This window comes from Macaca nemestrina, chromosome 2, assembly GCF_043159975.1.
Source record: "Macaca nemestrina isolate mMacNem1 chromosome 2, mMacNem.hap1, whole genome shotgun sequence".
Taxonomy (NCBI): domain Eukaryota; kingdom Metazoa; phylum Chordata; class Mammalia; order Primates; family Cercopithecidae; genus Macaca; species Macaca nemestrina.
In genome coordinates this window covers 122,357,533-122,382,301 of record NC_092126.1, presented here as the reverse complement: position 1 = coordinate 122,382,301, position 24,769 = coordinate 122,357,533, and the positions used below count along the sequence as shown (strand labels likewise).

Sequence of the window (24,769 nt, the reverse complement as noted above, 5' to 3'; positions counted from 1 at the left end):
CTCTTGAAAAACAAAACTGCCCTACAATAAGGTAAAAATGCTTCCCTAGGCCCACTTGTATTTATTAATAGAGTACCATTTCTCTGCTTAAGTAGGCTAAATACCGTAAGTTCTAGTTATTTCTTTTTCCATGGAGTTAACTTATCAGAAAGTCAAAGTATAGGATTCTTAGATGTTTTAGATGACTTGCTCTGGATTCTCTTCTTTTAGACATTTTTACTTCTTAAATGTTCTCTTGTTATTCATGAGTAAAAAATATGCCTTATCCAGACCAACTACTGTATAGCAGGACATTTTAGCAAATGGTTTATACCTATTTGCATTGCTACTTTTAGTTACTCATGTTTTTCTTTGCTGATTAAAGTAAAATCTACATATACGTGCTTTTGCTTTATTCATAGAAAATATGAATTTATTAAGAACTTGTACTCAGTAACTTATTCACTGCAAATTTCTGCTCAAAATGATTTTTACTTTGTTCCCCAACATAGGGTGACCACAGTATCCAGGGTTCTCGAGGCCCAACAACTGGTCCTTCGGAGTTAACTCAGTTAACATCAGAGAGCCTGCTGGGGGAGGCTGCAAAGCGGACAAGTAAGGAATATCTAAAGAGCGCCTACACAGAAGCAGGAGCAACAGAAAGCCAGGATTCCTCGGCAGAGCAAATAGATAGAAACAACTTTCAAATGAGTTTGTTGCCTACAACATGCTTTTCTCCAACTGGAAGAAGGTGTGGATCTTGTCAGAAAACTCCAGACCCTGTAATCAAAGCGAAGGACCTACCAGCCCAGCAAGTGCCAGCTTCACTAAACAAAACCTCCCTGAAAGAAATCTCAGGGGAAAGGCTGAGCTCGATCCCCGAAGCATCTGTAAGTGGTTCCGTGTGGTTTACAGATGCTGGCAATGCATCCTGCTGTGTTCCGTTCTGTTGCACACATGTTTTTAGCAGTATCTCTTTTTCATCATTTGGGTGATCAGTATTGTATTTTCTTTCTTATTCTGATGTGTTTTAGTTTGGTAACAGCAGCTGTTAAAGAGTCTACTGCACATCCCAAGGATAATAGAATACCTCATGTTTTTAATGAGAAAGATAATTATGTAATTTTCATCATAGCAGTTATTTTATTTTCTAGTTACTTCCCATAATTTGTAGTTATCCCTGCCTGCAAATTATAAATGATGATCTTATTTTTCAGCGAAAAGCTTGCCAGTAAAATTGACAAATTTTCAATAACAATCTACATTAGGAGCCGTAAAAACATCATTATTCTATTCACTTTCTGGTCTCTCTACAGCAGTTCCCCAAATAATAAATGATATGAGTGAAGGTTAACAGTAAAGCAGTGTCATCGAATAAATCCCTCAGCTAGTTTGGTGGCTGTATTCGTGTCCATCAGATTGAGTTTTTCCTTCCTATATTAGTACTTTTCTTCCTTCAATTCCCCTATAAGCTGCACTTAGAAACTAGAAAACAAATGAGGCTATGCAGAACAAAGGACAGGTATATTCCATTTTTTAAAACATTAAAGATTTTCTTTATGTTTCATGTCCTAAATATTCTGTGGGTGTTGCATTGTAAAGTTTTGGTTCAATTATGTTCTAAGCAAGTTAGAGTGGATTAATTGTTACCTGGCATAGGTAGTAGATATATTCATCACTATCATCAGCAAAATAGAAGTGGCTAATATTTTGTGAACATTGATCATGTGCCAGTCACTGTGCCAAGCCCTGTTCCATGAAGTACTCCACTTAATCCTCACAGCAACCCTGCAAGATAAGGGCGGCCATTATTCGCACATCATTTTCAGATGAGGAAACTTAAGTTTAGAATGGTTATGCAGTTTGTTCAAGGACAACAGCTAGTTAGTTGAGGAGGGACAACTTGAATCTAGATACTGACTCTAGAACTGTTGCCCATATCCAGCCTGCTATGCGGCATAAACATGGCTTAAGTCTTGTAGAACTGATGCCTCTGTCAAGAAACATCCAAAGATAGAACTGAAATGTGTTCCTCTTTTTCGATCACATGCATGTGTGCGCTTGTCTTTGTATGTGTTTGTGTACATGAGAAAATAGTAAATCACTTAATCTAGTGAAAATGTATTTGCTTTGTGGTGATTTAGGATGAAAGTTGTCAGTAATTTTTTGCATGTTTTTCATTTTTGAAAACTTTTGTAAAACAAACGTTCTTGATCCACCTAATTGTAATTTTTTTCCTTTGGTTATGCTAATGAATTTGAGTGTAGCTAATAGACTAGCCTTATAGATTTATTCTATGGTACTGTTTCACTTGACTGCAGCCAATACTGGGCTGCCAAAAACAGAAACAAAGCAAGTCTTTGAGAAGCATTCCACTTAGGTTCCTCCCTAATTTCTTGTCCGCTACCTTCTATTAGATAGAGTCTGTCATCCTGTATATCCAAAAACTTAATAATTTTCGATCTTTTTATTTTTTCTGTAGAAGTAGAACCAGTGCACAAAGATAAGTTTGGAAACTTCAGGCACAAATGAACTTGAAGTACTCAACAAAGTACACTACCTAAAAAATAGTTCTCTCTAATAATACCAGGAAATAATAAAAGGAACAAAGAGACCAAAGTTTGGAGGAAGAGCCAGGGACTTACTCTCACCTGTTATCTTCATTTAAGAGGCTTTTCTGATAAGACAGTTTCCAGAACCCACAAAGCACAAGCCTGGTATGTCTCTTCTTCCTCAAAAGAACACTATGAGAATACTCATTCCTTTTTACATTAAGGAGACTGACTCAGAGCAATCATTTCAAAGGGATGAAGAAGGGGAAGGAACTTAATCTTTGAGGGGTTAAAGGTATAAAGGCCTTGCTTCCCATACGTGCAGAGAAGTTTGAACTCAGTATCAAAACTCAGACCAATAAAATGTTGTGTCTCAGCTGGGTGTGGTGGCTGACACCTGTAATCCCAGCACTTTGGGCAGCTGAGGCAGGAGGATCACTGGAGCCCAGGAGTTGGAGACAGCCTGGTCAACAGAGTAAGACCTCTTCTCTACAAAAAAAAAAAAAAAAAGAAAAAAATTTTTTTTTCACATGATGATATGCACCTGTAGTCCCAGCTACTTGGAAGGCTGAGATAGGAGGAATTTTTGAGCCCGGGAGTTCAAGGCTGCACTGAGCCATGATCACACCACTACACTCCAGCCTGGATGACAGGCAAGACCTTGTCCCAAAAAAAAAAAAAAAAAAAAAAGTTGTGTCTCGGCCCACATGATCATTACCATCTATGGCTCACATTTGTGAATGTGATCATCTTAGTTTAACAGGATACAAAATAATTGAAGTCATAAAGCAGTGCGCCTCATTTCAAAGCAAATTTACAATGAGAATGGAGTGTTCTTCCATAGACACCTTTTAGACAACAGCATTTTCTCCACTTGGTATTTGCAGCTAAGAATCTATGAAAATGAGTTTCCTCAGAGTGCTGTATGCTTACTAACTCACAAAGGGATTTTTCCCCAGATCCCAGAGACCCATGGGGTGACTTTTTAAAAATAACTACTTTATTGAGACTAAATTCACACAACATAGAATTCATCCTCTTAAAGTGTACAATTCACTGGTTTTTAGTGTGTTCACAGAGTTGTGCAACCATCACCACTATCTAATTTTAGATCATTTTCAGCATCCCAAAAGAAGCCCCATACCCAGTAGTAGTTACTCCCCATTACTCCTCCCCATAAACTCTTGACAACCACTAATTTATTTTTTGTCTGTATGGATTTGCCTATTCTGGACATTTCATATAAATAGAATCATATAATATGTGGCCTTTTGTGTATGACCGCTTTCATTTAGCATACTGTTTTCAAGGTTCATCCATGTTGCATCACTTCATTCCTTTTTATACCTGAACCCATGGTATGGATATGCCATATTTGTTTATTCATTTATCAGTTGATGGACATCTGAGTGGTGTCTACTTTTTGGCAGTTATGAATGATACTGTTATGAACATTTGTGTGCAAGTTTTCACCTGGGTATATGTTTTCAATACTCTTGAGTATATACACCTAGGAGTGGAATTTCTGGGTCATAGGGAACTCTATGTTTAACTTTTGAGGAAATGCCAAACTTTCTCCAAAGCAGCTGCACCATTTAACCAGGAATGCACAAGGGTTCCAGTGTCTCCATGTCCTAGTCAATGTTTCTTGTCTCTTTTTTACATTAAGGCCTTTCTAGTGGGTGTGAAGTGGTATCTTACTGTAATTTTGATATCCATTTCCCTCATGACTAATGATGTTGAGCATCTTCTCATGTGCTCATTAGCCATTTGCATATCTCTTTTGGAGAAATGCATATTCAAATCCTTTGCCTATTTTTAAATTGGGTTGTCTTTTTATTGTTCAGTTGTAGGAGTTCTTTATATTTATTTTAGATAAAAGTCCCTTATTAGATATATGATTTGCAGGTATTTTCTTTTATTCTGTGGGTTTTCTATGCATTTCTTTATGATGTCTTTTGAAGCACAAAAGTTTTTAATTTTGATGAAATTCAGTTTACCTATTTTTTTTTCTTCTGTTGCTTGTGCACTTGGTATTGTAGCTATGAAACAACTGCCTAATCCAAGGCCACAAAGATTTATTCCTGTGTTTTCTTCTAAGCATTTTATAACTTTAGCTTTTAAGTTTATTTCTATGATCTATTTTGATCTAATTTTTCATATGTGGTGTTGGGGGATGGGTCCACCTATTTTTTTTTCTTTTTTTTTGCATAAATATCCAGTTGTCCCAGAACCATTTTTTGAAATGACTATGTTTTCCCCATTAAATTGACCGTGCATGTAAGAGTTGTTTTTCTGGTCTCCCAATTCTATTCCATTGATCTATATACCTATTCATATGCCAATACCACACTGTCTTGATTACTGTAGCTCTATAGTAAGCTTTGAAATCAAGAAATGTGAATCCTTCCACTTTGCTCTTCCTTTTCTTCATTGTTTTTGCTATGCTGGGTCCCTTGCATTTCCACATGAATTTGAGGATCACCTTGTCAATTTCTGTGAAAAAGGCAGCTGGGATTTTGGTAAGGATTGCACTGAATCTGTAGATCAGTTTGGGAAATATTGCCATCTTTTATTTCTAAGTGTTTTATTCTTTTTGATGCTATGGTGAATGGAATTGTTTTCTTAATTTTATTTTGATTTGTTCATTGCTAATGTATAGAAATACAATTGATTTTTGTATGTTGATTTTGTATCTTGAAACCTTGGTGAATTTATTACTTCTAGTAGTTTTTTTTTTTTTTTAATTTCATGTGGTGTGTCTATATGCAAGATCATGTCATTGCAAATAGAGATAGGTTACTTCTTCCTTTCCAGTCTGGATGCCTGTTATTTCTTTTTTCTTGCCTGATTTCCCCCACAAATGGACTTAATTTGAATGGAAGTTTTTCTTTATTTCATGGTAGTTAAGATTTAATGCTTTGACTATTGTAGCTCTGATATTGAACTCTAACACAGACATCATAAGTCCAGTCAGGCCTAGAAGGATACTATTAGTGTGAGTCATAGGAAATGTCCTTGATGCAAGAAGAAAATTTTGAGAAAGATTGTGGGGCTAGAAGTCTTTCTAATATTACTATGAATGTAGGTACAAAATCATCTTTGCTGGCTAGCATTGTAGTTCATATATTTAGAGCACTAACATGTTGGTGATTTCTATCACCTAAGCTGTGTCTCTAAAATAAAGGCCCTCTAGATGATGGAATACAGCTCTTTTGGCTCTACTTCTGGATAAGTAAGAACATCTCCTTTTCTATTGAGCACCTACCAGGCCAGATATTCTCCCAGGTGCTAGACATGTAACAGTTGACTAAGACAGATAAGGCCTCTTTCCTCATGTCTGTTGGGAGGTAGACATAAACAAATTGTTCGTGAATTAATTATAAACCATGATAAGTACTGTGAAAGACCGTGGAAGGAACTTAGCCGTCAACTTAGCAATCAAGGTACTGCAATCAGGAATTGTAAGTAGACATCCCATTGAAAATCTGTGCTCTTGCAAAGTGCCAATGTGAAGCAACTTGAAGACAAAGGAAAATAAGACTCTTACAAAAGGAGATACAAGAGAACTGTCCTAATCCCGTGATATGGAAGAGTACTAGTAATTCTTAAGGAATGCTTACTGAAAATGATTTGCTAACTGCTTGGTAAACTTGTTCTTGCAATGTTTTATTCATATTTTAATAGAGTTATCTATTATTAGGTTCAAATATTTTTAATTAAGAAAGAAGTACAACCCTCTGGGTAATATTGCAACCATGTAGATAGCTGGTAATTAAACATTTTCCCACGTATAACTGTATTCAAACAATTTTGAACGAATCATTTTAAACTGGCAAATGTCATTATGTGTTTCTTTAAACAAACAAACAAAAGACTTATGTAACAGGCTTTGTAGCTCCAGAAAACGTTTGAGCTTACTGAAGAATGCTTAGTTTCATAAGAAAGACCAAATATGCTACCAATTATAAATTCAGGTATTCTCTTTAGGAAAAAAAGAGACATGACTTTTAATAGGAAAAGAATTGTAAAATGAGCCATGTAACTTTTGACTTCAACCTTCACATCTCCATTTTTGAAAATCAAAACTGAATTATGGAAGGACACTTTTGAATATATTTTAGGCCATAGAATAGTGTGAGAACATTTTTCCCTTTAATTATCAAGCTATTTCCTTTGGATAATGTAAAAGAATTAGTTTCATTTCTGCCCTGATATATTTGAACTCAGTATTGGAGAAAATCTATCATCACATTTTTTAAAGTAATAAAAAGTCTCTGCAATTTGTGCTCTATAAACTTAGAGAAAAAATGAATTTGTAAATTATTTTAGTATTTTTAAAGCATTGTTTCATTATATAAAATTCTGCCTTTTCTAGGGTATATAATACTCTTTGTTGAAGCCATCTGTCTCTCTTCCCATTTGCCACTCAAATGTGCCATTTGCAACTGTTTTTCCAACAATACCCCATTGTTTGAAGAATCCATAAATGTCTTTCTGACCCTTCTCTCCCTTCAGCTACAACAACATTGCATTATTTCAAAACACCTGTTTCAGAGTCAGGTCACCCTGTGTGTTAGACATATGTTCATTGCCCTGGCCAACAGTGCAGGTTCACTTAGGGGTGGTTCTCCCTCCTTTAGCAGTTTCTACCACATGTGCCCACTGGCCTCATGCTGCCCTGGGTCACTTGATAAACAGCCTTCCCCAAACAGAACCCTCTGTCAAAGCTATCTACATTTTCATTCTCCATGACTGAAAAGTCAAAAGCAGTGGACACCATGGCTCAGAGCACCAGCTGGAATCAGACAGGCCTGGAGTTGAGTCCTGGCTTTGTTCTTTCTTATCTATGCAACCTTGGACACATTTCTTAATGTCCTTGAGCCTCAGTTACCTCATCTATAAAATGGAGAAAATAATACCTATCCCACAGGGTTGTTTTGAGTGTAAAATTAGATAGCACATGTAGAACACCTAGCCCCTAATCTGAAGTGTACTTTCTTCTACCTTTTGCTGAGTGGTTAGGCAGAAATATAAACCAGTATGACTGGCATTCTAAAGCAAATGAAACCTTTTCAAATTCATAAAATTCCATAAATTAATTACAGATACTGTTCTGTAAGGGTGGTGGCTCTGTGGTTGTGTGCTTCCTACTTGCTATTTATAGTTGAATCAAGTGCTAACAGAGTGAATTTCTGTGTGCCTTCTGCCAGGTAACATATTGGCATGTTCTCAGGGATACCCTAAAGAGAGAAAAATATTTATTTATAAGCAGGAAGCAGTGTCTCTCTGATCATTCCCCAGAGGCCACCCTCTGTGTGTCTACCTTGTTCACACAGCTAAGTTGCAGATGTGTAGCTTCCTGCTTGAGGTCTTGAATTGAATTTGGGCAGAACTAGTAGCAGTTCATAAACCGTAATGCTAACCATGGTGACAATGTTTCCTTTACTAAGTGGGACACTCCTACCAATAGCTTTTGGAAAACAGTCTGATATTTGATGTTTTGTCAAAACTGCACTCATTTCTTGTCTCAGAAAAGACAAGGTCCTTATCTCAGTTTTGTCTGTCAGTGCACTGCTGGGGATATTGCTGAAACTGCAGAATTTGGTGATTAAATAACATTTCCACTACCAGTAAAAGTATTTGAATTAGGCATAGAAATTTTCCAGGTGTAACTTGTTCCTATCCGTCTGCTTTCTTTTTAAATATTTTTCAGACTGAAGCCTTGCTGTGCTACAGAACGGTTTGTTTCTTTCATTTTCTTTGTAGCTAATGTTTAATGTAATGGTTGCAAAGGCAAAACGGTGTGGAGTAGAAGTATTTTTAAATAAGTAAAATGGAATTATGGTTCAAGTTTTGGGTAATGGTATGGAATAGCAGAAGTCACTAAGACATTTTGATATCTCCATTTCTGAGCAGCTTGGTATGCAAAGAATGCGCCCATTATTCTAATGAAGAGGAGAAATTTCAAGTTCTCAAAAGTTTCAGAAATTGTAGTTAGAAAGAATTGACAGACATTAAGGTGCTATCAGAAGTATGAGTTGGCTGTTTAGCCAACACTATGATGGTTCACTGTCAATTCTTTAATATTCTAGTGCTAAGGTTAGCATCCTACTCATCAAATGTTTATTGAAGACATTTATCTTCTCTGCTGTCTTGGTTTTCCAGGTTTTAAATAGGAGCAAGTCGTATTCACCTCTTCATGGAAAAGGTACTAAGCTGAGTGTATTTCCTAAAAGCACTGAGATCTGAAGTCCTTGACTCAGAAGCTTTTATGTGACTTTAATGGTTTGAGGTATCTCCCATATGCCAGGCCTTCTACAAGGTGCTCCTTACTTTATCTCGTCTTTATCTCCAACCCTCACAAGAGGCCTTATTGTTCCTGTTTGACAGACAAGGAAGCAGAAAGACTCCACCTCACTGTTGTCTAGATTGTGACAAAGCAGTGTCAAATCCAGGAGTTAGGGACAGAAAAGCCAGGGCACCTTCCACCACAATGGGCTGCTACCCCCAATTAGAGGCCACTGAAAAAAATTCCATGATCATGTGACAACTTAACTTCTCTTGCCACTTTATGCTTTAAAGTATTTTAATATGCAAAAGCACACACAAATGTTGGTATATCTGTCATTATTCAACCAAAGCTTTACATTCTAAAACAGTTCAAGCTTACTTAAAGTTATCTTCTTCCCACTCCAGACATATCAGTTGGCTTACCTCCTCTATTTTCATTTCTGTAAACAGTCTCAGTAATAATTTTCCTGCTGGTTCTTTAAATAATATCTTAAACTACTATTTATTGAATGGCTACTATGCTTGTCCCATGTACAAGGCTACAAGGATATGCCCCATAGATGGCATATCCTTGAATATGGTATGAAACCTATTCAATTTGATTTTACTATATTCCTTCTAGTGTATAGTTCATTGTTAAGCTTGAAACGTACCCTGAACTCAGAAGATAGGTGTGGGAAAATTAAAATTTGTTTTTCAATTCACTTTAAGGTTAGTAAGAAGAGTTCAGTTCTATTTGTCAGAGAATTCTTTCTGAAAATTAGCAAGCTATCACAGCAAAATGTATGGAAGTATATTTCTATTTAGGTCATAGAGTAAAAGGTTATTCTATATAAATATAGCACATCAATATAAAAATACTTTTTACAAAACCTTTCATGCATGTTCCTCCCCAAAGAAGAGAGAGATGTGTGAGATGGAAACTTATCTATCTCTTTACAAGGAATTTTGCCACCAGTTGATTTAATTACCCAAGAATCCTCTACCTGAGACATTCTTAAGTGAGTGATGTGCATAGTTAATGAAGTATGAGTTGAGCCAGGCTTATGAAATGTCTTCAGGGTCACATTCTAAAATGCTTATGACAGATAATTCAAAGGCAGCATCAAGTCTGGTTATGCCTAGGTCCATGTGCCTGCCATGAACATAGCACACGATCTAGATTCTGACCAGCTGGTTATGGCCTAACTCCTGATTCCTGCTATGTAACTCAATATAGCATCCCTTAAATTTAGTAAAATTTTTCAAGTTGTGCTGTGGCTTGGTCTTTAAGTTTTAATTTACTCTTTTGCATGGTAGAGACGTGTGCTAAAAGCTACCATACATTGTGAATGAACTATATGCACAAATATGTGTCACTTACAGCTTGTGCTTGTGGCTACTGTCTTCTCTCCATTCCTTTTGTTATTGGGCCTACATGCCCAATGAATCAGGTTAAACTCTTGGGGGTGATGCCTAGCTCAAGAATCTGAAACAAATTTTCAGGAATGCTAGTGAAGAGATGCCCTGGAACATTAATTTACCATCAGCTATTATTTAAAATGTCACTGTGGAGATTAAACACTGTCTGCAAATAGCAATAGAGAGAAGATTAATCCTCAAATTCAAATGGCAGTTAAAGTTTAAAATTAGCTTTGGAAAACGGACTTCTAGTACTTTTCCTACTGTCGTGTTGGGGTCCAAAAACATCTTCCAGAACTTTCTAATGACAGCTATAAAGTTTTAATAAATATAAATTTCAAACCACCAGTGATAATGGCTCCCCAGGTGCATTTACAAAATGCTTTTTTTGCCCCTGCTGAGACTGTTTAGATTGAATTTTCCAGTGATTCACAAGTGAGCCTTAGACTTTGTTGTTGATTGGAGAGAAGTGTGCATATTATAAGCCTATATGTTGATGAGTTTTCACAAACTGAACACACCCATGTAACCATCTTCTGGATCAAGAAAGAGCAAGACCAGCACCCCAGAAGCCCCATTGTGTTCCCTCCCTGTCACTATTCCTTCCTCACAACTAATTATCCCCATGTTTGATTTTACCAATATGTACTCTTTTGTGTCTGGCTTCTCTCACTTAGCATTTTGTTCATGAGATTCAATACATCACTCATTTCACTACTGTATTGTGTTCCGCTGTGTGATTGTATCATCCTTTTTGTATCCGTTCTACTGTTGATGGGCACGTGGGCAATTTCCATTTGGAAGCTATTAAGAATATATCTTTTGGTAGAATCTTAGACTTTTAATAAAACTTGGGCAGGGAAAGGGAAGCCATTTGGTCTCTTAAGGTTTAGAATAAATTATAGGTATTCTTATCCTTGGTGCTTTGGAACAGTGTTACTGACTTCATTGCTGGAACAGTAATGTATAAGTATTACTTGATAGTCTATTTAATTATTTGATATGAACACAAGCTCCCTACTTCCAGGTTGCCCCCTGTTTTTCTGCCTGATGGTTGGAACTTGCTGCCATATTGCCCTCCTTCTCCTTCAAGCCCCTTCTTAGGGACCATCTCCTCCATCCTTTATGAAGGTTTAACTGATCCTCCACAAAATGGTCTTTCTCTTTTCTGAAATGCCAGACCATTTTGTATATCTCCCTTCTCTTATGTTGTTTTTAATAATATATCCTAAGTTAAGCCACCATTTCCTTTGTAGTAGTGCTTTTTTTAAAAGTTACACTGGGAATAATTTTTTAAAAATACAAAGGTGGATATTGTTTGATAGTCCTTGTATTAAAAGTTTTTGCAACATCATGTCTCCTGGGCCATGACTATCAGGCACTGTCACAATGCAAGCCCGATACTGAAAGAGTCTCACAGATTTTATAGGCTCCAGAAAAAAAGTAACATCCCAGCTTTCTCCCAATTTTCTTCCTCTTCAACCCATAAAGAACAGAGTGAGGTTCTTGGTCTGATCTTATCCCATGGCCATGTCTCATTTTTCTCCACACCTCCACTGTAGATTTAGCCTTGTGTCACCCAACGTTTAGCAGAACTGGTTCCTATCTGAGGCTCCCAAACTTCTATCATCAGATATTTGATTGATTAAACTATTCTGTCCTAGCAGCTTAAGGAATAGATTGGGCGAAGGGCATCAAGTTGAAAGGTTGTTTCTGTTTGATATGTTTTATGTTTTTGCTGGAGTTATCAGTTTTCCTTTTAATCATTATCAAGGACCTATGTGATCATTAATACTATACCTCAACATATACTACCTTATTTTGGAATTCCTTCTTTATAGCTCTCAATTGCCCTGATAGATGTAGGGTGTATGAAAGCAAGGCCATATCTTAATCGTCTTTGTAACTTCACTGGCTTAGGCTCCCAATAATGTCTAGAGAAAGATCAGTGAAAACGAATGACTTGAATGGCTTGGAGAGCGAAGGACTGGCCTGCGAATCTGAGCACAGCTGAATTGTGTATAGCCTTCAGACCATTGCCTCGTTCCCAGGACAAATCTGATTGATAATGTCTCCCCTCTTTCCTACAAGGATATTTTGAGATGAAATTGAGTTATACATAACATTTTGAGCCTTTCAGAGATAGTATTACATAAGCCACTTTGCCTCTCAGCAGTGGTGTAATTTAGTTAGATAACATCTTGTGCTGGAGTCCACTTTAATGCAAAGACTTTATTGCAAAGCTTCTTAAAAATAACGAATAAATGATTTAGCCTTTCTGGTGATTTTGAAATGATTTAAGAGATTGCAAATCAAAAACATTTCGAAAGACTAAGTTAATTACCTGACTCCACCACCAGTTGCTTTATTAGTGATGCTGGGGAAAGTTGCTTTCTTCTCTCTACTGGATTTTGGCTGCCCCTTCCAAGGTGTTGTCAGAATACATTTTGCTGTTGTATGAAATAAAATCATGGAAATGCAGAGTTTTAAGCAAATATAGATCAACAGTGCCTGGCACATAATAGGGTCTCAGTAAGTTTCTACAGAATAAATTAATGAATCAATCTATTTCCATTATTGCAGTGGAATATAGGGAATATCCCAGCTACCTATTCCTTCAGCCTCAGCTTCAATACTGCCTGCCAGTGGTGGGAGTCCTTCTGAAGGCCACTAACTCCATTTGTCAACAAATTTAATTACTCTCAAATGCCACCTTAGACTTCTGTGAGATTTTCTGTAATTCCACTGGGCGGTTAGTCACATCTGTGCTGCATTCCGCAGACATCTTACTCTTACCTCTGTTGTTGTATTTCTCACAGTACATTAGAATTCCAGTTATATAATACCTCTCAAGTCTCCCTTTGTAGACTGTGAACTCTATGAGGACAGAAGTATGTCTTGTTTTCTTTATGCTCCCAGTTCCTAGCATATTACAGAATGAATGAAAGACTGGAAGAAGGGGGACAGAGAAAATGAGCAGAAAAAATAATAATAACAGGGACTGTATGTATTGACTGCCAACTCAGTGGTCTCTTAAGAGGGCTGTGCTCATCCCTAAAAGTGTGTACCAAAGACAACCCATTCAGATTCAGGAAGAAAAATTGAAAATAATTTTGTCTTTTTAATCCTAAGCATTTTAATTCCATTTTTGTGTATGTTTTGTACTCTACATATGATTTTAAAATAGTCATACATATATTTAATTCATAAATAAACATACATTACAAAGTACACATTCAAACATTTTCCATTAAAAGTACAAATAATACACAAATAATACATTTGGAGACTCCCTAGTATATTTGTTTGTCAGGTGCCTCTACTAAGCATTCGATGTAATATTATTTCATTTAGTTCACCAAAAATCCTGTGAGGTATGTACTGTGGTCCCCATGATGAAGAATTTGATGCATAGAGAGGTTAGGTAATTTTCCTAGTCATTTATAGCTGGCAATTGGTGGAACTAGGGCCCAGGCTTAGATTTGTCTGGCTTAATCACTGCCACATCCTCTCTTATTCTTCTCTCCTAGAACCCAGGGTTGTTCTTCAGGCACAGTACAGCCTTGTGGATTAAATAAGTAAATCAAACGAAAGATTTAATCATATGAAGTACATATTAAGGCTTTCTTCTTAAGAAAAATTGTGAAAATTAAAATAAAATGTCTTTTTCATTGTAAAAGTATGTATTGGCAATGATGAGCCAACTAACATACCCGTGTGACACATTAGAACGCTTAATCCCACTTCTTGACCAAAAAACTGAAGAACAGCAAGTTACTTGTTCACTGCTGCAGCTAAAATCAAGCAGCTGGTATTCTCATGTTCACATCTGATTACCAAGCTGCTTTTTTTAATTGAAATATAATTTGTATGCAATAAAATTCACTCTTTTAAAGTAAGAAATTCAGGAGTTCTTAGTATATTCACAAGATTCTGTAACCATCATTTTGACCTAATTTCAGAACATTTTCATCACTCCAAAAAGAAAGCATATACCCACTAGCAGTCACTTCCCGTTTCCCTTTCCTTCAGCCCAGCCATCCTCTAATCTACTTTCTGTCTCTGTGAATTTGCCTATTCTGGACATTTCATATAAAGTAAATCACACAATATGTGGTCTTTTGTGCCTGGCTTCTTTCAAATAGCATAATATTTTCAAAGTTCATCCAGCCCTTCATTACTCTTTAGGCTGAATAATATTCCATTATGTGAATAAACAAAAATCCATTCCTCAGTTGATAGATATTTGGTTGTTTTCACTTTTTGGCTATTATGGATAATGTTTCTGTGAACATTTGTGTGTAAGTTTTGTGTGAACATATGTTTTCAGTTTTCTTGGTATAAGGTTAGAAGTGAATTGCTGGGTCACATGGTAACTCACCTGTTTAACATTTTGAGGAACTGCCAAAACTGTTTTCCAAAGTGGCTGCACCACTTTACTTTTCTGCCAATACTGTATGAGGGTTTCAGTTTCTCCACATCCTTGCCAACACTTGTTATTGTCTCTTTTTTATTGTAACCATCCTAATGGGTATAATGGTATCTCATTGTGGTTTTGATTTGTATTTCTCTAATAACAAGGATGCTGAACATCTTTGTATGTGTTTATTGTCCCCTCAACTACTTCTTTTGAATTTAAATTATTTGTTTCCTTATTCACTTTTGCATTTTTCATTGGGATATAAATTTTATTCTTCTTCTTATGATACCTATGTTGCCCCCAAGAACTCTGAAAGCATATTGAGTGCTCATGAAATGTCTATTAAAGATTGCATGGCTCCTCACAGTGCCAAGCTGCTTGTGCCATGAACTATAAGGATTTAACTGAGTTTCCAGTGGCAACTTTTTAGGAAGTCTCCACATCATATTATCAGATAACAAGCTTTTATAAACCCCAAATTATGATGATAATAATGCTTTATTATAAAGCATTTAATGTCATAGGAACTCCAAGAATTTTTTTCAAAATTATATATTTTTTAACTTTTTACATTCCTATGAGGCAGAAAAGAAGCCAGAGAGTCCTCCAAGAAAGTGTATGTAGAGATATAAATATCTTAAAAATTCTAGGGTGTCTTGGAAAAAAAAATCCTTGTTAGTACAACCAGTGTTTCCAGATGTATAAGAAAATGTTCAAATTGCTTTTAAGTTATATGGCAGTTCTGGATGTAAATCACACTGCTCGTATGTGATGCTAATATTTTAGTAATGTTGAAATTAATGTTTGTTGTCAAATCTAGTTTATGCCAGAAAGAAAGGAAGGGAAAGTTTTGAAAATTCTATATGCCAATTTCCACCTATACTGTGAAATAATATTTATACTACCATCTAAAGATCTATAGTAGTAGTATGTTTCAAAAAGTACCTGATAGATGACATATACAGTGAATCCACCTTGGTTGGAGCTATGAGATCTTCCAGGCTTTCAGACCTTACAGGTTCCCATCTTACATTCAAATTTTATTTGATGGCTTTTACCAATACTAGTCATTCTCAATCGTACTGCAAGTTGAATAAATTTGGTCATTTATGTTTACAATGATGAAATTCATCAATTCACTCATAAACTGTGCTTTTTAAAATGGCAAATGTTTTTTAAAAAACTACTTTTAGTTTTTGTTTATTTACTTAATCTACAAAAACTGGTTGGGTACCTACTAGGCACCAGACCTAGGAAAGGCAGTGAGAGCAAAACAGTCATGGTGCTTGCCCTTGTAGAGCTCATAGCAAACCTGCCAACTCCAGAAACAATTCCATCACTGCAACTGTGATTAATGCTAAAAGTGAAAATTTTAAGATTCTGAGAGGGCATCATAAAGGAGCTGACCCAGTTTATGGTTGTCAGGAAAGGCTTCCCTGTGAAAGTGATACATAATTGAGGACCTGAAGGGAGCCTAAGCATTACCCAGAACACGAGGCAGAGGGGACTTGCATGTGCACAGGACTAAGGCAGACAGGACTCTGATGCTTTTGAGGACCTTAATGAAGGACAGAGTGGCTGGCTTGTGAGGAGCAAGCAGACAGGAGGCGGTATAATGGATGGGGCAGGTAGCGCATGGAGGCATGTTAGGGATTTGTGCCTCTGTCAATTGGGGAGCTGCTGCAGGGGTTAAGGCTGTGGCATTGTTAATAGCCATAGAATTAGCAAAGGCCAAATGACCCTTTGTTATTTTCCTCTTTCTTGGTCAGGAATATGACTGGCGAAACTATCAGCCGAGCCAGATGAGTGAATCCGAGTTACAGATGCTGGCGAGCCTACGGCGGCAACAAAATGAAGAACTGGAGGATGCTGGGACTTCCCATGGCCTGAGTGCCTCCCAGGTGGACAACTGTAATGTCAGCATAAGTACCAGCAGTGACGACACAACCACCTGGAACTCCTGCCTGCCACCCGTGAGTCCCTGGCTTTGCAGCTTCCTCTCATTGGTTAAGAAGGAGCAAGCTTCATTGCTTAACAAGGAGCAAGCTTTTTTCTAACAAATCCCAGCTTTGCCTGGAAAAGCCAGGACCAAAATGAGAACACTCCCTATGAGAAATAATCAGAGTCCATTCTGAAATAGTGTTTTAGAATGGCGGACAGAAGTTAGAAGATGACAGTCTTTTCTTAAATTGTTTTATTTACCTTCAGAAAAGCTTTGTATGATGATATATCAAACCACACATTGAAAGAACAAAAAGAACAATTTTACTGTAGACACTGGGTGTCCCATTGTATCCCCTGTTCCTAGTACAAGCCCTGTGGCACATACAAGAGGCTCAATATTTGTTAAATATATATGTATGAAATGAATGAACACAGAGGAAAAGACTATAGTTATACAAGTACTGCTTGGATATGAAGACAGAAAAGAATCTTCTGTAGAAGTCACCAGATGTTCACTGACTCTTCCCTGTGGATGATGGGCTATGATAGGCACTGTGGATGCTTCAGAAGCTTATATTCCCATGTGTTTCCATAGTTAAAGCACTTCAGTATGGCCCATTGCCCTCACTATGGCCCAGCAGAGGTTGGAATAGGTCTTAGTCTTCCTGTTTTTCAGGTGAAGAAACTGAAGCGTGGGTCCAAGCTTCCACACCTGGTCAGTGGCAGAGCCCAGAGCAGAGCCCAGTTTTTTAACTCAGTCCGTTCTCTACAATACTGTTCTCAGGGACCTTACAACTTAATTGGAAAGACAGAGCATAAACATCAGTGGAACAGTTCAGTACGGCACAAGAAATGTCATAAAGCAGAATAATAAAATCATTGGTATAATAATGATAATTAGAGCTACCATTTCTTTAAGTACCTAGAGCCATTTTGAGACCTCCACAGGCCTAAGAAACATTTACTTATAAGGCTACATTCAATATCATAGCAAACCGACTAAAATATACTTTCATCCAAAAGTAAATATGTTTTTGCTATAAAAATGTTTAAAGAAAACATAAAATAACTTTTACTCATTTATATATAACTATATAAAAATTGAGTTGAAGCATAGTTGACAGTGGATAAGTTAGGTTTTAAGTATTTAATTAAATACATATGAATTTTGTAATTTGCTTTTTGTATTTTAAAGCCAGTTTTTTCCAGGTCTCCAACATCTTTGTAGATCTTGGAAATCTCAGAGGCCCTTGCACCTAATGCCTTACATGTTATCTAGTTTACTCCTTATGGCTACTCTGTGTGGTAAGCACTGTTGCAGAGCTCTTGAGTAATGGAGGCTCTTGAGTAAAGTGAATCAGACCTAACCTGGTCTGACTCCTAAGTCTGGGCTCCTGACCACCATGATGTGGTGACTCAGTTGTCAAATGAGTGTTATCCAGTGGATATGTGGATATCCCATGGAAGGTGAGATTTCTGTGCTCTGGGGAGAACTTACACAAGTCTTCATGGAGAAGAAATTCCATTTGGTTTGATGGGGGGATTAGTGCTCTTTATCCCTACCTTGCATACCTTCAGGTTTCTCTCGCCTCAGCTGTGCTTTCATTAAACACAACTGTCAAGCATACATAACACCTCTGGCAGCCTTGGTGCCAAAAAGTATCCACCCACCCAGAAAAATATCTGACTTCTGGTTACTCTGGTTAGAGTATCCTTGTAGCCAAGCTAAGATCATAAGAGTCAGTTGCAGATTTTTACCAGTACAATTTGCAATAGAATTGAAACATTGCCTTTCTTATAAAATATTCCGCAGCAGTCATTTAAACTGCAAGTAAGAAAGAGAACAGTGGCCTCCTGATCGAGCTCATTCTGTCATGAAGTAGCTTGGAGACCAACATTACAAAGGGCAACCTGAGGAATGATTATTTATGGACTGAAAAGGCTGAACTCTTAGTTGCCCTGGATACAATGTTCTCATCACTCTCCTGTTCTGAAGGACTGAAATCTCCTGCATGACATCTATTCCACTCTAAAAGTATACAGCCAAAAATAAGACCTTTGGTAATGAACTTAATAACCCCTCTATTTGACCAAATGAGAAATTGAAATGGTTTGATTTTTTTAGACAGAGAAAATATTGAAAAGTCTACCTTTGGTACTCATGAGATATGTTTATTATTGCATCAGAGTCAGTCTATCTAACATTGGAACTACCGCCAAATGGAAAATTGTATTCCTTAATGAACTCTGTAACTCGCTGCTTGTATAGAGTTTAGATAGAGCAATTTTACAAGCATCATTGTGGTCTTTTTGACAGCTCATGCTTTTCTCTTTAAAAGTTGCACAGGGACAGTGAAAAAGAAGAAATAAAAAAATTCATAACTTTATTCATCACAATAATACCCCCTTTTTTTTTTTTTTTTTTTTTTTTTTTGAGACTGAGTCTCGCCCTATTGCCCAGACTGCAGGGCAGTGGCTCAATCTTGGCCCACTGCAACCTCTGCCTCCTGAGTAACTGGGATTAGAGGCGCCCACCACCAGGCCCAGCTAATTTTTTGTATTTTTAGTAGAGATGGGGTTTTACCAGGCTGGTCTCAAACTCCTGACCTCAAATGATCCACCCGCCTTGGCCTCCCAAAGTGCTGGGATTACAGGTAAGCCACCGTGCCCGGCCTATCCCACTCTTCTTTTATCTCAGTGAATAATGTCAACATCCATATTGATCCTTTAACCAGAAATTTGGAAGACATCTTCATTTCTCCCACTTCTTTATCCCACATTTGGCTGGTCTCCAAATCCTAAGAATCCTCTCTCCTTTTTATCTCTTACCCCACCCTTCCTAATACCACAGCCTTGGCACTTTTCCGTTTTTCTCTTTTCCCCTTAATCCCATGACAGATTATGCACTTTATTTTTTTTCAATATTTATTTTAGATTCAGGAGGTACATGTGCACATTTGTCACCAGGCTACATTGCATGATACTGAAGATTGGGGTACAAATGCTTCAGTCATGCAGGTACTGAGCATAGTAACCAATAGTTACTTTTTCAATCCTTGCCTTCTTCCTCCCTCTCTCCTTTAGCAGTCCCCAGTTTCTATTGTTGACATCTTTATTTCCATGAGTACCTGATGTTTAGCTCCTGCTTATAAGTGAGAACATGCAGTGTTTGGTTTTCTGTTCCTGCATTAATTTGCTTAGGATAATGGCCTCCAGCTGCATCCATGTTGCTGCAAAGGACATGATTTTCCTCTTTTTTATGGTTTATGCACTTTATTTTTCATCTGAATTCCTTCAATAGTCCCCTAACATCTCTGTGCCTCCAGTCAAGGCACTGTAACCTGGTGGTTAGGAGCATCAGCTCTGACATCAAATTGCCACGGTTCAAATCCAAGCTGTGACCCTTATAAAATGCTTGGCACTGTATCTGAGACATAAGTACTTAATAAATGAAGTTTAGCTGTCATTATTATTATCATTATTGTTCACATTAGTGATCTTCCTAAAACCCAGATCTGATATGATCTGATCTCTTTATTATGTAAAGCCTTTCAGTGACTCCCCATCACCTCTTTACTTTGACATACAGGAGCCCCCATGATCTGAGACTTGCCCTGTCTCCAGCCTCATCTCTCACTGCACCCCACCTTTCACTCCATTCTATAGTCCCACTTGTAATTCTCTAAATGCACTTTGCACATTATCCCTGTACCTTGGACCTGATTATCCTCAAGACTTAGCTCCAAAGTCACTGTAGCCCTTCTCCAGGCCTCATTGTGAAGGATACACCTTCTCTGCCACAAGAGTCGGGAGTATCTCCCTGAAAACTCTCACCACAAGCTTGCTTGTCTGTCTCACATTCACTCATTCCACACATATGTTTTTGAGTGGTACAATATACTGTCAACTAGGCTGGCTTCTGAGGATACAGATAAAGCCTTATCCAAGCTTGAGGTGTGCACAGTTTTGGAGGGGAAGCCCAGGTGAATGGCTGACTGTAACTCAGGATGGCAAGTGATAGAATAATGAGTTATGGGAACACATGAGAGGGGGTGATTCCACCTGTGGGTTTCAGGGATGCTTTTACAGAGAAGACAACAGTTAAGCTGAAGTTCAAGAATGAGTTCAAGTTCACCATGTAGACAAGAGGGGAATGGAATTCCAAGTTCCAAAAGGAAGCCAAATTAAGTCTGTGGTGGCGGGGACAGTGGGGAGTCTCTCCTTAAGCAAGATAACCTCCTGTTAGTGCCTTTGTTTCTCTGTCAGCTTGCATAGCACTTGAAATGAGTTTTGCTTGTCTCACTACCCACCCCCCACCCAACATACACACAGGGGAGCCACTCTGCTCCTGCCACACTGTCGACTTGGCTGTCACTTGGTGAGCCGTGCCCTGTGTTCAGCTCACGCCTCGCTCATCTCTTCTCTGTCTGGCAGCTCCCTCTCTACTTAGAAAATGGCTTTTTAATTTCTGTTTTGGTTTTTTGGTTTTTGGCTAATTTTTTATTAAAGACTTGTAGTTTTTTTGAGCCGTTTTGGGTTCACTACAAAATTGAGAGGAACCCTATTATCAGTGTCCCCCACCAGAATGGTAATTTGTTACAATTAATGAACCTCCATTGACACATCATTATCCCCAAACCCCGTAGTTCACATTAGCGTTCACTCCTGGTGTTGTGCATTTTATGGATTTGGACAAAGGTATAGTGACATGTATCTGCCATTATAGTATCATACAGAGTAGTTTCACTGCCCTTAAAATCCTCTGTACTCTGACTGTTTATCCCTCCTTTTGCTTATTTCTGAAGGCCCAACTCACTTGTCGCTGCTTCCCGAAACGCTCCTAAACCCTCATCCCACCCTGAACAGAATTATTCGCTTCCCTCTCTGGGTCCCTGTTACCTTCACGCTCAATTACAGCACTTATGACATCAGCTAACCAATGTTACCAATATCCCCAAGACTGCTTGTGAATTCCTTGAAGAGAGAACCCTGCCTGTGTTCTTTCATACCTTCTATGTTGGAGCACAAATGCTAGCACAAGGCATCACAGCCAGTTGTCAGTCATTACTTGAATGAATCAATCCATAATGTTTTGAAAAATTCCTTTTTTACATATGAGTTCAGGTCCTTTGCAGGGACATGGATGAAGCCGGAAACGATCATTCTCAGCAAACTAACACAGGAACAGAAAACCAAACACTGAATGTTCTCACTCATAAGTAAGAGTTGAAGAATGAGAATCCATGGACACAGGGAGGGGAACATCACACAGCGGGGCCCACTGGAGTGTTGGGGGCTAGGGGAGGGATAGATAGCATTAGGAGACATACCTAATGTAGATGATGGGTTGATGAGTGCAGCAAACGACCATGGCACGTGGGTACCTATGTAACAAACCCGCACATTCTGCACGTGTATCCCAAAACTTAAAGCATAATTTTTAAAAATTCATTTTTTACTCTAAAATAAGGTAATTTTCATCAAGATTCCAAAATAAACATCAGCTTTGCTTTGCTTTGCTTAAATAAATCCTGAGTGATGCATGTAATATTTTCAATTCAAGATTTGATAAATGGATATTAAATATACACCCAAAGGAAAATCTCCTTCTGAGCAGGACCTGATTGCCAATAGGAAGAAAAAGAGATGTAGTCAGGTCCCATTCAGTTTAGCATTTTTACCTGACGACTTCACACACATTGCAGTCTGAAGCCAGAAAGCCTATGCAGAGTAAAATGAAGAGTCTTTAGCAAAATCCATTGTGTTTACCACAAACTTTGATTCCTCAGCATCTGTACAGTTCAGAGTAATATGTACTGTTTAAAAGGTGTTTAGATATAATAAATTAGTCATTTAAAAGTGTAATTAAATGTAACCATATTCCTCATAGCAAATTGGCTTTTGTAGGCATCTCTTGCTAAATAAATCAAGCCTACTGAGAAATCCATTGGCCTTTGACACATAAATTTTTCAAAGTTTCTAACTTAGAACCAAATTCAATTAAAACAATACTTTACAACTTCTGTGGAAACCAGGCTACAAGTAATCAATTTTGAAGAGTTTCTGTTAGGAGTAGCCCTCGTGAGATTTATTCACAAACTGGGCTCTCGGCAGCCTTCGGAAGGGCGATAGGAGTTAGTTATAATGAATTTTAAGTGAATTTTATCTTGGTGAAGGATTTTGATTGACGATAGCATAAAGCCATGTCGTGTGTGTGTGTGTGTGTGTTTCTTTTTTTAAGGAATAAGAATAGCTATCAATGGGCACTGCTTCATGTGATGCCCAAACAAATATAAACTCTAGATCGGTCAACCTGGGCTCAAATCCCAGCTCTGCCATTTCTGGACATGATCATCTTTGAAATGGGAATGATAAAATAACCTTCCTAATGTTGGCATTATGCAAATCGAATGAGTACATGAAATGCATGTGCCCAGTGCTTAGCAGAGTAAGCTCACACTGACTGTCAACTGCTGTTCCGCTGAGGTTATTCTCCTCAAAGGGCCACTTAAGTGATCAAAACAGAATTTCTAGGACATTTTCCCTTTTTATGATGACTGAGACCTGAAGGAGTAAGCAGAGATTCTGTAGTGCTTGTTTTGATGTGAGTTTAACCGTTGGCATACAGACTGACTCCCTCAGAGCCTTAAAAATAAACTCCTTTATTATTTCATTATTTCAATATTTCATTTCACTGTCCCTCCTCAGATGTAGATTCAAGAAAAGTAGGTTTATTGTGCAGCTTCCCTGTGAGCAGAATGTCATTCCTTCAAGTTAATAATTAACATAACCTGACCCGGGCGTGGTGGCACAGGTCTGTATTCCCAGCTAATTGGGAGGCTAAGGAGGATTTTAGCCCAGGAATTTAGGGCCCGTGTGGGTGACATAATGAGACCCCATCTCTTGGAAAAAAAAAAAAAAAAAAGAATTCCCGTAAGCTAATATCAAGCACATAAGTCTCTAGCTTACAAAAAAAAAAGAAAAAAAGAAAAGAAAAACTCATTGCATGCATCCATCAACATGGCATGTTGCAGAGCATAATATTTGGAGAACAACGAGGCAAAATACACTTAATAAAATTGCCAGCATATGGTGAGGTTCTCAGACAAATTATTTATGGTCTTGATTAACCTTGCAACAACATTATTGCCATTTTCATAGGTTTCACATAACAACATAAAAATATTGTCTTTACCTTTTAACATGGCAGGATTATCTTATCTCCTGTTCTTTTATTTCGCCTTCATTTCGCTCCCTCACCCCAAAATCTCTAGCAGCTTGATCATGGAAAAGCAAAGCTTCTTGTGCTCCGTGGTAGTTAATTTTATATGAATACTGTTTGCCTGGCACTAGCACATAGCAACAGCGCCACCAAAAGGCCGAGGTCCTGAGTTTCTGGGATCTGTTCTATTTCTTTGTTCGACAGCATATCAGCGTTTTTGCATGATATTCCTGGTTGCTGTGTATTCAAAATATAATATATTGGCATTTAGGCTGTTTATAGTTAATAGGTTTTAATTTGTTCTAATCTACAGATTCATTAACTTCTCAGCTCTCTTTGGGTAGAATGAGTTTTCTTTTATCCTTCTGAACTGAAAAGGTATGTAGTTGATTGTGCTAAGCTGCAGATAAATCATATGAGCAGATGTTCTTATACAGCTATAGAAATGATATACAAAAACTGATATTAGAGTCAGTGTAATATCTGTACTGTCAGGAGGAAATATTGAAATGTGCAAGTTGTTCTGTTTAGTGACTATGAAAGTCACCCCAGGAAATAAACTTTTCTTATTCTCAGAGTACTGTCTATTATATTTTATGATTGTCCCAAATTTAGTAACGTGGCAAAATTCATTTTTTAAATTTTAAATACATAATGATATATCTTGAGAATAAAACCAATGAATTTAATTTGTGGTAAGGAGAGTCGTATATATTTCAAATAAATGTATTTCTTCAGGGTCACTTTTCCTGCCACAAACAGAACTGATTTTGTCATATTTGTTATTCAAAAACTTAAATAGTCACCACTCTAGATGCACTCTCGAGCTGGAATAAACACTACAGACAAGTGGTTAGGAAGGTAAGCTGTGGACTCAGACTGCCTGGGTTCACATTCTAGCTCCACTCTTCCCGGCAGGCATGATCCTGGGTTAATACCCAGTGTCAATTTCCTCTT

At 37.6% G+C, this 24,769-nt stretch overlaps 1 protein-coding gene and 1 long non-coding RNA gene across 12 annotated transcripts in view; one reads left to right on the top strand and one right to left on the bottom strand.

The window, feature by feature from the left end:
* CFAP20DC (CFAP20 domain containing) overlaps window positions 1-24,769 on the top strand; it is a 297,123-nt gene that overhangs the window by 209,544 nt on the left and 62,810 nt on the right. For 10 of the 11 annotated variants that reach the window (XR_011620118.1, XM_011743543.3, XM_024793263.2 and 7 more), the window contains 2 exons: window positions 492-869; window positions 16,416-16,619. Coding sequence is in view for 10 of the 11 variants with exons in the window: in XM_011743543.3 (XP_011741845.2) it covers window positions 492-869; window positions 16,416-16,619 (582 nt within the window). In the remaining variant the exon portion in view is untranslated. Of the gene's footprint in view, window positions 1-491; window positions 870-16,415; window positions 16,620-19,524; window positions 19,690-24,769 lie in introns of those variants that run through there. The other variant, XM_071091988.1, reaches the window with a different exon arrangement.
* Window positions 16,826-24,236, bottom strand: LOC139361986 (uncharacterized). The gene is made up of 2 exons (XR_011620119.1): window positions 23,786-24,236; window positions 16,826-17,385 (listed from the first exon to the last, which is right to left on the bottom strand). It is a non-coding gene; the product is annotated as an uncharacterized lncRNA (long non-coding RNA).